This window comes from Microcaecilia unicolor, chromosome 7, assembly GCF_901765095.1.
Source record: "Microcaecilia unicolor chromosome 7, aMicUni1.1, whole genome shotgun sequence".
Lineage (NCBI taxonomy): Eukaryota > Metazoa > Chordata > Amphibia > Gymnophiona > Siphonopidae > Microcaecilia > Microcaecilia unicolor.
Window position 1 is genome coordinate 209789927 of NC_044037.1, and position 14071 is coordinate 209803997.

The following is a 14071-nucleotide window of genomic DNA, read 5'->3' on the forward strand; positions in this document are numbered from 1 at the left end:
CCTGCCCCCTTCCTTTTAACTTCTTGCTGGACATCAAGATACCCACCCAAACTGATATGTTGGCCATCCACATAGTTTGGGGAAAAAAAGATTCATGTGATTAACTCCAAAGTTAGTTAATAGATGCAAACCACAGAAATGCTTTTGAATATTGACCTAAAAAAAGGTACCACCCATCTTGTCCCCATCTATATGTCTGCACTTGGCCCCTCCGCACAATCGTAAGCTGTATTGTAGAAAAGCATTAGTATCACAGCAATGTTATTTGAATGTTCTAATTGTGTGCTTATTGGATATTTCATTAGTATTACACTGACATTGTATTATATTTATGTTATTTTAATTTCAGTGCTGTTAAATGTACATATTTTTATCCTGTTTCATGGTAGTCCTATTATCAGATTTTAATTTGCTGTTTTCAAGTTTACCTCATTCATGGTATTTATGTTTATACTTGGTCATTTTACTATTGTTATGCTGTTAATAAAATTGTAAGTTTTATGTTAAACTGTACCTGCTGTACACCATCTTGGGTGAATCTCTTCATAAAAATGCTCAATAAATCCCAATAAATACATAAACAAACAAAAGATGTAATTGATGCTCCTCTTCAGCCTAGAGAGCTTTAATTAAGTGACACATGCTCGTGCATTGTCTTTGAAAGCGGTTGTTGGTTTTTGGGTTGTTTTTTTAAGTGGTCCTGAAGATTGCTATGGTTATGTAGAGGAAAATGTTTAGGGTTTGTGTGTGTGTGTGTGTATGTGCTTTTGTTTTGTTTCAATTGAGTTCTGTCCTGTTTTAGCACGTGCTAACGTGAAATAAGATAAATAGTATCTGCCAAAGTAGAATAACATGAAAATGCAGAAATGCATATCCCTGCAGACTGCTCAGTGCTGCTTGATATGTCATATTGTGAGGCATGGAAGTTTCGGACTTCACACATGGTACACTACAGGTCTCTGTCTAGGAATATTTACAGTGCTACTTTCAGAGACAATTTTGTGCATTGCTCATCCATTCTCTGATTTCTTCTGCAGCTTGATTTCATTGTTGAACTGCACTGGGAGATACGTTTTATCAGATTTAATAATGGAAAATAAATGGATCATGCATTTGCTACTTCTCTCTTCTGTTGCCAAGGTGAGTTTTATCTTGTTTCATTACCTTTCTATTCACAGAATATCATGTTTGCCTTTTAATTTGCTTAGCTATTGCAATATTTGTGCATGTAAGATGCAGTGTTAGCACAAAGCCTAGGAACTTTGTCCTAAGGTGGCAGTCAGAAAATTGGCCTTTAACCAGGATGTGTGTTGTTTAATTATAGCCATTGGTAATTTAGGACGAGGCAACTTTAGAACTGGGTAAAAAAAATAGTGTATGTTGTTGATATGAGACAAACAGGAAGGAAAATAAAGCAGGAATTAATCTAGAAAAACAGGACTCCTTTTCCCCCGGTTCCTGAGAGATTTTGATCATGTCAACAACTATAAAATCAACTTCTTCAGGCAGAATCAGGGTTTTGTCATAGAACCATAAGGAAACAAATGAATCACTTGCTTACCTTCTGCAGCTGTTGCTTCCTACTCACCAGCAACTTGGCAGGTACCCAATTTTGGATGGGCCTGAGTCCATAGTGGGTGGGCATGATAACCTTGACCCCCCCCCCCCCACCCGGCATCTCTTACCCCCCCCCCCCCCCCCAGTCACCAATGATCTGGTGTCTCTGAACCCTCCTCCCCACCTGCAGGCAATCTGGCATCTCTCAACTCCCCCTTCTCCCCCATGTACCTTTTAAACACTTCAGTTCTTCGCCCGCAGCGAGAGCAGCAACTCATACACAGTGTTGCACTAGCTCCTGAGCCTTTCTTCTGATGCAACTTTCTGTTTCATCTTCTTGTTTACACTTAGGCAGGACCACATCAGAGGGAAGGCTCTGGGGCTTGCACAGCAGCATGTATGAGTTGCTGCTTACTGCTGGCATGTTTAAAAAGTATGTGGAGGATTTGAGAGATGCTGGATTGCCTGCAGAGGAGAAGAGGAAGAGATTCCAGGAGTTTTCAGCTGGTGGGGCATGGGAATCTCCGCAAGGGAGAAGATAGAGAGATTCCAGGACTTTTCAGCTGCTGGGGCATGGGAATCTCCACCAGCCACATCATAGGTGCACTGCTACTGGGTGGGCCTCTGCTTACCCTGGCCTACCTGTGGCTATGCCACAACTGCTTACCACTTACAGCTGCTGCCATGGCCCTTTAATAACAGCCCACTATCACTATGATCCAGAAGGCAGCAGGTTCTGCTTTTATGGTGCTAATACTGTTCAAGCCATAACTCTGAGTTCCCAAGGTATATAGTGAAAACTCACATACTGATGTAATAACATTAACATGCACTGTATAGGGTACCCCATTTTAGTCATTCCAATGCAGTACGAGAGCACCTATTCTATTCTGAATAGTTTTGTGTCATCCTGGAGTACCAATTCCATTATAGAATGCTTGCATTAACCAGTATTAACTGCCTAAATGTATGTGTGATCTATACGCCAGGTCAATGACGGGCATAAATGGGTGCGCCAATCTGCATGATGCAATGCATGTATCTTACAGTATTCTATAAGCTACCCATGTAAGTTGGAGACCCTCCCATGCCCTTGCCCATATGTACACTCCCTTGCAGTTATGTGCTATAGAACTTACATGTGCATTAAGTGCCAATTATCTCAACACGTATGCACACATGCAGCATGTAACTGCACACAACAAATTATAGAATTGCCAGTTATGTATCCAAGTCACATTTTACGCAATGGCCCCCGCCCTTTGCCATGCACTGATGTGGTAGCAGTGTTATTACAGGTATGTCAATCATATGTGTGTTTGTGTCAAGATGGGGACTATGTCAACCAGAAAAAAAGAATGAATGGGAAGAAAAAGGAAAGATGCAAAGAGAGGATAACAGAATGAAGAGAGCAAAAGTGAGGCAAAGAAAATGGATTGGAAGATGAAGGGAAAATGGAAGATGATGGATAGGAGAAGAGAAAGAAGGGGGATTTTGGAGGGGGAAGAGAAGAATAGAGAACCATTTGAAAGGAGAGACAAATAGACCTATAAGTACAGATGTTCAGGCAACTGTCAAGTCAGTATGAGTAATCAATTAGATTAGGTAGGGATGATATTATCTAGCGACTGGGTCTGCCTGGCAGGTAAAAGTACACTAATAAATAGAAAGAGGGATGCATATTTGATAACCTGTCATAAAAAAAAGTATATGTGCACTAAATTTTAAGAATATAAGAATAGCCATACTGGGTCAGACCAAATGGTCCATGTAGCCTAGTATCCTGCTTCCAGAAGTGATCAATCCAGGTCACAAGTACCTAGCAGAAACCCAATTAGTAGCAACATTCCATGCTACCAATCCCAGGGCAAGCAGTTGCGTCCCTCAAATCCATCTTAATAACAGACTGTGGACGTTTCCTCCAGGAACTTGTCCAAACCTTTTTTAAACCCAGATACACTAACCACTGTTACCACATCTTCCGGCAATGACTTCCACAGCTTAACTATTCTTTGAGTGAAAAAATATTTCCTCCTATTTGTTTTAAAAGTATTTTTATGCAATTTCATTGAGTGGCCCCTGGCCTTTGTGCTTTTTGAAAGAGTGAAAAATTGATTCACTTTTACCCATTTTACACAACTCAGGATTTTGTAGACTTTTTAATTTTCTCAGGAGTCTCTCATGAGGAACTTTGACAAAAGCTTTCTGAAAATCAACATTTAAAGTATTTATTTATTTATTTATTTATTTATTTGTAGCTTTTGTATCCCACATTTTCCCAACAATTTGCAGGCTCAATGTGGCTTACATTTGCCGTAATGGCGGTTGCCATTTCCGGGTAACAGAATTACAAATGGTAATGTGTTAAGTTGCATACATACATGTTCCAGAACTGCCAGCATCTCTCTCTCCCAGGTTTATTCAGCGTCTCTCCTGCTGCCTCCCCCGGCTCTGTTCAGTGTCTCTGCCTCTTCTCCCAGTGGTAAACAATGCCCCACATTCAGCAGCTGCAGTGACCCAAGCAGGCAGCCTCCGACCAGCCCCGGGGCCCTCCCCTCCCTCAGCTGCATCCCGCCTCCTATGATGCTATTTCTTGTTACCAAACAGGCGGGACACAGCCGAGAGAAGGGACGGCCCCAGAGTAGTCAGACGCTGCCTGCTTCAATCACCGCAGCCTCTGAATGCAAGACATAGCTTCAGCACTGGGAGGAGAGGCAGAGACACTGGACGGACCCAGTGGAGTGGGTAGTAGGAGAGAGAGGGGCTTAAGAAACGTGTGTGTGTGTGTGTGGGGGGGGGGGGGGTGTTTAAAACCTCCTTATTCTCTTAGGTTATACAAATCACATTCACAATATTCAGCAAGAAAGAATAAAAAACTTTTATTTTTTTCAACTGTCCTCCCTTGGACAGAGGCTGTATAAGAACATTATACAGGAAGCAAAGTATATATTTACAATAACAGCATACACAGAAGGAAAGCTAGCTCATTTTGCTTAAGTTACATTCTCAGTCATACCTCCTATATAGTCTACTTTTTGCTACCTCACCTAATTTCTGTACGTCATTTCTCCTAATCCCTTAAGGCTTCTTCTGCTAAATCTGCAAATGTCAGCTACATTCTTTCCACCTTTCACAGCCATCCTATCTCTATTTTCCATCACCCTGTTAATCATTTGGGTTGTTCATTGTTTGCACATGTTCATGACTCTTATCTTATCACCAGACATTATTGCACCATTGCCAAACTTGTTCTTTTCCAGAACTCATGATTTCTTTTTCTTTAACTTATATACAGGGGGGGGGGGGGGGGGGGTGTAGGGTTATCATATGTCCGGATTTCCCCGGACATGTCCTCTTTTTGAGGACATGTCCGGGGCATCCAGCAGGTTTTGCCCACCCGCCTGTTTGTCCGGATTTCTGGACAAACAGGGGGCAGGCAGGCGAGCGGCGCTGTGGGTCTCCCCTCCCTCTTACTTACTATCTGCCCTGGTGGTCTAGTGACCTCCCCAGGGCAGGAAAGTATGTTAAGCTACAAAGTGATGCACATTAAGTCAATTAGGGAGTAATTCTACAAGTGCACGCCTTCATTTAGGTGCGCTAAGGGCACTTGGTAGGAGCCTACTGAATAACAAAACCTAGTCAACTAAGTTTCATTGTAAAATACTAGCATAACTCAGCATGCCTACCGTTTCAGTGTGCCTACTATGTAGATGCCTGCACTGAACATCAGCCACAGAGCTTGTATAAATGCATCAGGAACATGGGTAAAATAAGTTGCACATGTAAGCAATAGCCCTGCCTATGTCCTTCCCATGCTCCATAAGTCCCTGTGCAAGTACCCACTTTGTAAGACTAGCAGGTAGATACTGAACATCACTTAGGGCAAATAGTGACCTATGGAGGGGCATAATCGAATGGGGCCAGCCATCTATAAGGGCGGCCATTTCTAATGACGGCCCCGTAAAGCGGCGTACCCAACCATATTATCGAAACAAGATGGCCGGCCATCTTTCGTTTCGATAATACGGTCGGGGCCGGCCAAATCTCAACATTTGGGCTGGCCTTGGAGATGGCCATCATTGGTTTTCACCGATAATGGAAACTAATGGCGACCATCTCAAAGCCGGCCAAATCCAAGACATTTGGTCGTGGGAGGAGCCAACATTTGTAGTGCACCGGTCCCCCTCACATGCCAGGACACCAACCGGGCACCCTAGGGGGCACTGCAGTGGACTTCACAAATTGATCCCAGGTACATAGCTCCCTTACCATGTGTACTGAGCCCCCCAAATCCCCCCAAAACCCACTACCCACAACTGTACACCACTACCATAGCCCGTAGGGATGAATGGGGGCACCTACATGTGGGTACAGTGGGTTTTGGGGAGTTTTTGGAGGGCTCCCATTTACCACCACAAGTGTGACAGGTAGGGGGGGATGGGCCTGGGGCCGCCTGCCTGAAGTACACTGCACCCACTAAAACTGCTCCAGGGACATGCATACTGCTGTCATGGAGCTGGGTATGACATTTGAGGCTGGCATAGAGGCTGGCAAAAAAAGGTTTTTTATTTTTTTTTTGGGTGGGAGGGGGTTGATGACCACTGGGGGAGTAAGGGGAGGTCATCCCCCATTCCCTCCGGTGGTCATCTGGTCAGTTGGGGCACCTTTTTGAGGCTTGGTCATGAACAAAAAGGGACCAAGTAAAGTCAGCCAAATGCTCATCAGGGCCGGCTTTCTTTTTTCCATTATCGGCCAAACTCGGCCATCTCTTAACCACGCCCCCGTCCCGCCTTCGGTACACTGCAGACATGCCCCCTTGAACTTTCACCGGCTCTGCAACGGAAAGCAGTTGAAGCCAGCCAAAACTGGCTTTTGATTATACCGATTTGGCCAGCTTTAGGAGAAGGCCGGCCATCTCCCGATTTGTGTCAGAAGATGGCCGGCCTTTCGTTCGAAAATAAGCAGATTAGGGGCCCTTTTACAAAGGCGCGCCAAAAAGTGGCCTGCGGTAGTGTGGACGTGTGTTTTTGATGCATGCCGGACCATTTCTTCACCGTGTTTTTTTTTGGGGGGGGGGTCTGGGAAATGGATGTGCAGCAAAATTAAAACTAAAGCGTGCCCTTAATGCCACCCATTGACTTAGCTGTAAGGGTTCATGCGTTACCTGTGCGGAAACTATCCAGCAAGCGCCAACTGCCAATTACCACAGGGAATGCCCCCATGGTAGAAAATAGAAAATTATTTTCTACTGCAGGTTTTTGGCATGCGCCAAATTTGGAATTACTGCCTGGCGCATGCCCTAGCCGGGCAGTAATACTAATTTGACAAATGCTACAAATGCGTAGGCTCTTACACACCTTTGTTAAAGGGTCCCTTAACCAATTAAAGCCTGAATATTGGCACTTAACTGGTTAAGTGCTGATTCTGTCCCGACTCCATCCTTAAATGCCCATTGAATAGCAGGTTTCGGCTTACGCGATTAGTGCTAATATTCAATGGCATTATCCGGTTAAGTGCCATTGAATATTAGCAGATAGCCCCACACAGGTTATTTAACCAGGCAGGAGTCTGCCTGGTTAAATCACTTTGAATATTGAGCCCTTAGTTACTATTTAATGAAGTTGAGTTCTTCCCTTGAAAAAAATTTACGTTGGCTGAATTACCAACAAAATTGTAAACTGATACAAGGTGAAAAGGTCTATGATACCTAGTTTTATCACTATACCAAAGATATTATGTTTCTTTTAAAATACCGTAGACTTAAAGTCAGACATACTAACCCTCTTGAAGAAACCACAAACTCTTTCATTTCATTTTAATGCAGTTTTATGACGAGCACTAGACTAACAGAACTAAGACAGTACTATGAAAAGACTTTCAGTAACATATTCTTTCAAATCTTTTTTTCCCTAGCTGCTTGTCTCAGCTATTCCGGAAGAGCATCCTCCAGACCTGATGGATGAAATTAGCCCTATTTTGGGTGTTACTCAGAATAAGATCATGGCAGCACAATTTGAATGTTATCAAAAGATTATGCAGGAGCCTGTTCATAGGACAGATGGTAAAGAGAGCGCCTAGTTTTATAACAAACTCTACCAAAGTGTTGGTGTTATTCTGTGCCCCACAGAAACAGAAATCCACAGAATGTTTTATAATTCACTTTTGGATAAGGAGAAAGAAGCTGTTTAATGTCTCCAACTACCACGGCTGGTGTTAAACATATTGGGGTCCAGAGCAGAAATTTGGAAGGGGTCCCCAAAGCCTGCCAGCAGAAATAAAGAACAATTCTATAACTTGGCGCCTAATGGTAGATGCCAAGGGCTAGATCAAGTAAATGATGCCCAAATTTGGGTGAGAAAAAATGAGTGCTGATTACAGTTATATAAATGGTGCGCCAAGTTGGGTGTCATTAATAGAATAATGCATAGTGCTGGGATCCACATCCAACTTTGGGCACAATGATTTACACCAACTAAAACCTGGTGTAAATCCTTGCACTTAAATAAGGTGCTGATCCCCTGAACTCCATAATACTGCATGCATCTTTAGTGAACATCCCTGAGCTGCACATGCTCCTCCCTTGGTCGTGCCCTCTGTGTAGTTGTGCACCTAAGGGCCCTTTTTCAGAGTAGCAGTAAGCCCAAAGCAGACTTACAGTTCGCTCTTCCGGGACTACCGCTGGCCTAATGCGGCCACCAGTGGTAGTCCTGCCCTGAGCGAGCGTCATTTCCCAGGGGAAAAGAAAACCCGCAGAAATGGTTTGCGTGGTGATAACCCGGTGGTAATCGGGCATTGCCGCTCAATGCCCAGTTATCGCTGGGTTAGAGCGGGAGCCCTTATCGACACCTCAGTAAGTGGTGGTAAGGCTCCCTGCTGCATGACCATTCGGAAAGAGATCTCTTATCACATGGCCATGCGTGCTGGGGGCTTTTTTACCTGCTGCGGTAAAAGGGCCCTGACACACAGGAAAAACCACCCCCACCGCTAGCGCAGGGCCCTTTTTCCCTTAGCTTGATAAAAGGACCCCTACAAAACTTACATGTGCATATTTATAGAATAGTCCTTAGCAAGATGTTTGTGTAAATCCAAATTGTTACTAATTAGCCCAACAACTGATTGTTAATGTCTAATTATTGGTGCTAATTGGCTCGTTACTCAAATTGCACACACAAATTGGGCATGTGCTCAATTTTGCACACACAGTTTTGAGCGCCATATAGAATTTGGGGGCAAGTGCACAAGTGTTTTATAGAATAATCATATAATATGTAGTTCTTCTCAGTGGCGTCGCGAGGGCAGCTGACACCCGGGGCGGGTAGCCGCTGTGCACCCCCCCCCCCTCCGTAGCGCAACACCCCCCCCCCGCCCGCGAGAACATACCTGGAAGGCGGTGAGGGGCGGGTGGGCGGGCCAATCCGCCGAGAGCACGCCGCTGGGGGGTGTCGGCGCTTCGCTGGTTCCTTGCTCTCGCCCGGAACAGGAAGTAACCTGCAGAGAGAGCAAGGAATCAGCGAGGCGCCGACACCCCCCAGCAGCGTGCACCCGGGGCGGACCGCCCCACCGCCCCCCCCCCTTCCTACGCCACTGGTTCTTCTATAATAAATAAATACTTGAATCATATAAAATACCTTGCGAATCAATTGTTTCACAGCAAATAATTATGATTACACACTGTACATGAGTACTTTATAGGATAGATTTGAATATATTTGCTATGAGACAGTTAATTCATAAGGAATTTTATACAATTCGAGTATTGGATAGCGACTTCTGAATATTGAATATTTAAGAACTTGATCACTTAATATCGACCGCTGAAACACTGGAATATTTGAACTTTGTTTAAAAAAAAAAAAACGTGAACCGATGAGGAGGTTAAGTTGCAATTGCCAAAGTTTATACTTTGAGTTCCATCATCTAATGGTCCACAAAAATGTATTATAGGAGAACTATATATTATGTTTATGTGATAATTTGGGTAGTTCTCTTTGGCTTTTACATAAGTGCACCACATTGTTGTTTCAGTTTTTTTATAGAATAGCATTTTATACACATCAGAGGCACCAATAATTGGCAGTTACGTGTTTAAGTGGCTATGACCTCATGATTGTGGGCAAATAAAACTATATGACTCCCTGGAGGTGCAGAATAAAGATACACCTATAGAGAGCCCACCTAGGGTGTGACCCCAAAAGCAGGTATGGTGACACCATTTTGGAAGCTCTGCGCTATTCTAAAATGTAAAAGTCACTTAGCAGGTAACTGTGAAGGGGCATACATGTGGGTGGCGCATGGGCAGGTAATGCACGTATCACCATGGAATGTGCGCAACTTTAGGAATAATAACAGTCGCCCACATTGCATGGTGCATTTAAGTACACCAGCTTACCCCCATCACTGACCTGTCCTAAGTGGGTGTGCCTATATTTTAGCGTGCCAACACGGCTTTGGACCTGTATTCCATAACAGCTTAGGTGCACCCTGAAACTGTTACAGAATTGATGCTAAGTGCACCCCATTTTGGCATAAACATTTTAGCGCCATTATAGAATTGTGCCTTCTTCAGCTTAGGGAACACCTGTGGCCCCTTGTAACATAGGAGCCCAGGGCATTTTCCCTGTTTGCCTCCCTCTAACACCAGCCCTGCCAGCTATGACTAACCTCCTGACTGGCATGAACACTACAAATTCTTGAAACATGCCAAGAGTTATTGGGCCAATACCCTAAATTGCTTTAATTTGCTCATCCATATCCCATGAATGGTACATGTTCCTCACATTTCACATCTGATTGACACCTTGGGCCCAATATTGAGACTGTGGGAGAGAGCTCAGCTAACTCCTACAGTCAGTGGTCAGCACAGATACTTAATATCCAGGTGGTTTTTGGCTGGTTTACATTTAACCGGCCAAGTCAATATTTGTCACTGGCCAGTTAAGTTTAAATCACCAAAGATATTCCAGCTATTTCAGCGGCCTAATTTGGCTTCCAAACTTAGCTGGTGATGCGCTGAATATTGGCAGATAGCCAGTGATATTGCACGATAAGCATTAACCGGCAGTAGTATTCAGCAGGAGATAACTGGCTATCTCCCTCTGAATCTTGCCAGATAGTCAGTTAAACACCATTTAACTGGCCAGGAGCCGTTCCTAGTCGGTTAAATGGTTTTAAATATTTGGGGCTTGAATTAAAGCTCTGGTTTCATTATTTCATGCATGGACATCTTCAGGGTATTAAAACAAGGGGCATTCTGTTATAACATAAATTTGGATTTGTAAGACAACCCACATGCAGAGCATAGAAGCAGTCATTAAGATTTTGTATCGCTGGTAGATTATGCACAAGAGCTCAGTAATATGTTAATGTGTGAGCTTATATTAATTCTAAATTATTGTTGACACAGACTAACACACAAATGTGTTAATGCTTATGTGGTATTAAAATGTGTTACTAATAAGTATTTTTGTATTTAGGCCTGTATGTTAATAACCAGCAACCTGATTAACCTTTAGTAATTTTTGCTTCCAGTATGTGAATTGCCACCAAACATCAGCTTTTACTAAATAGTTATTGGCTTAAAAGGAAATGTTTGCCTTTTCGGAGCTGTTTTTAAACTCTAAAACTATTTACATTTGCCAGAAGAAAGGTATTCAGAGTGTAGGTAAAGCCTACCTTTATAAATCATTATAAGATTTTATTACACCTATAATATCATCCACCACAAGTGGACATATGGCCTTTTTGTCCATAAAGTTACGGCCCTGAATATATTGACTCCTCTTCAGTGAGGCATATGTCTGGGTGGCCTCCCATTTCCTTGAATTGCTCCCACTATTTCCACTGGAAAGAAAAAATTATTGTTCTTCTTTTCTTTCCATGGAAAATAATGGCCATGGAAAATAATAGCACACTCTCTTTTTATTCTGTCGGGATGGAATCAGAAATTCTCAGGAAGAATGGAACAAGATCCCTTTATGATGTTATTTCTCATTGCTTTTTAAGAGACAATCTCATGATTACCACAGCACCTCAAGACAGCTGTCTATTGAAAAATAGCATTGACAGCTGCTACCTACTGCCCAAGCTTCTCATCACACTCATTAACCAAACATTATCCCTTTAGTGTCCCTTATTTGTAACTCTTTCTTACAGTCTCCTTAATATGTATTCTGAGTCTGAAATGTGCCTTGTGTGACATGTCTCCTAGTGCTCCCATTCTGGCCACCGCATTGTGGCCAAGCAGAGGAGGTAATGGACAGGTCGCAATTTTGGTCTCCCTGCCTCCCTTGCACCCTGGCTTCCCTCCCCCACCCCTTTAAAAAGGCTCACTATCGCCCTCCAGCTGGGAACTGCACAGTCACACTCCTATACTTACAATTCCTGCACAATTGAACCTGTAAAACCAATCAAATGAAAAGAGCATTGTTTATTAACCCTTTAGTGTCCAATGGTCCCATCAATCTGTTCCCATATGGCTTATTACGGGAAAATTGGACACTAAAGGGTTAAACAACAAAAAGAGAGGTGTTAATGTTTGTTATCCCACCTCTGGAGGCATCAGAATCTACAGCAAAAGGTTGGCATGCACTCCTTCTGTCCTTAGAGGGCCCTCTCCTGCATATACTGTTCCTGGAGATAGAGCATAAGCATATTTTGTTGTCCTGTCTTCATCCAAATAGCAATCCAGATAGTGGATAACTCAGTGGGATATAAATGCAACAAATAAAATAAAAATAAATAAATAAACCTATGCTACTCCCTCACAACACCATCTGGATAATACCGAGGCAGTCTGAAGTGATTTCAGTGACACTATCCAAATAGTGTCACTGAAAATCCATGGATAGCAACAGCTAGCATAAATATCCATATAACCCCTAATTCTGTATAAGTTGTCAAAAATTGCATGCGCAAAATTGGACACCCACCCAATTTGCGCACAAAATTTAAACGAATAATGAGCTTATTAGCACCAATAATGGGCTTTTTAACAAGCAATAGTTGGCACTAATTAGATTTAATTGGCATTTACACATATAAATTTAGATTATAGGATACGTTCCTGAATTTTACACGCGATCTGAAAAAAGGGGCGCAGAAATGGGAGGGTCATGGGCATAATGAGGGCATTCCTAAAATTAACACATGTTGTTATAGAATAATGGGGATACATTTGCACCATGTTTCAGTTGGTGCAAATGGCCGCACCTATAGGTAGGTGTGATTTAGGGGCGTAAGCACTATTCTATAAACTTCTTATAGAATAGCGCTGATTTTTTTTGCCACCATTTATAGAATCTAGCCCATAATGACTGCCCTAAATAAGGCCCTAATTTCCTAAAATTGTTTTTTCAGTTACTTGGTATTCTGTATTTTTGATGTTTTTGAACCTCTGTACTTCTATTGCACACATTTGAAAAATGCCAGCTAAGACAGGTTGTGCTACATTTGCCTTGCTATCACTGCTCTGAACTGGGATGCATGCCAGTACCCTGCATTGTACATGCAAATGAACACATCTGGAGGATGAACAATGACTGGTGCCAATTTCTCTTCTTGCTCTTTCTCCAGGGGTTGTTTAGATTACCAAAGGGCACAGGATGTTTGTTGGTTGTGTCTAAGGAACACAAACCAATATAATCACATTAAATACTTGTAATTTGCTGCCCTGTTGGTGAAATGTGACACAGTATAAAGATGTTGACATTATAGTGGCAATTCTGTAACAAGGCCCCCCCCCCCCCCTCAATGCTAGTGTAAACCCAGTGCACTGAAATATAGGTATCAACATTCATGAACAGGTCTATGACTGGTGCAAATGATCATGCCTTAATGTGACATTTACACTCTCAATTAACAGCATTCTGTAAGTTGCCCATGTAAATATCAGCCCCGCCTAAGGGTCAATGAAAATCCGCCAACGCGAAGGAATGCTGAAATCCTACAACTAAAGTAGAAAGCAAACAAACAGTGGGAAGTAGACCCTGTACTCCAGAGATGCAAGACACAACTGATGAAGTTTAAATGAAGGTTTATTGATAGAAGACTCGACACAGTACTGTGTTTTGGCCACAGGCCTGCCTCAGGAGTCTAAACAAACATAAATAACTAATAAGTAACATAAATAACTAAGGTCCTCGCAAGGACTTTCACTAACAACATCCTCTCTAAAAGACATTACACAATGTGATACCCACAAGCGAGCCTTCTCCAGAGTAGCCCCCACACTCTGGAATGCACTGCCTGAAAGGCTCCGCTTAACACAAGATTATCTCTACTTCAGGAAGCAGGTGAAAGCTTGGTTCTTCAACCAAGCCTTTAATGGAAGAAGTAGCTAACTCGTTAGTCTCACTCACATACACAAGGAGTGACTCAGGCTACACATACTGCAGGAGGACATGGTTATCCTCTCCTACCCTAGCTGAGATAATATTTAACCATCTCTCTCTCACGTGCAACTTTCTTTAAATCAGTCACCTTACTTTTTAACTCTTCCTACTTTCTTACCTATCCA

General features: G+C 42.9%; 1 protein-coding gene across 1 annotated transcript in view; it reads left to right on the forward strand.

The window, feature by feature from the left end:
• The window catches only part of CALCRL (calcitonin receptor like receptor), a 227785-nt gene that overhangs the window by 139933 nt on the left and 73781 nt on the right, over nt 1–14071 (forward strand). Inside the window, exons 2-3 of the mRNA XM_030209336.1 lie at nt 1038–1140; nt 7471–7618. Coding sequence (XP_030065196.1) covers nt 1090–1140; nt 7471–7618 — 199 coding nt within the window. The 5' untranslated portion in view covers nt 1038–1089. The remainder of the gene's footprint in view (nt 1–1037; nt 1141–7470; nt 7619–14071) is intronic.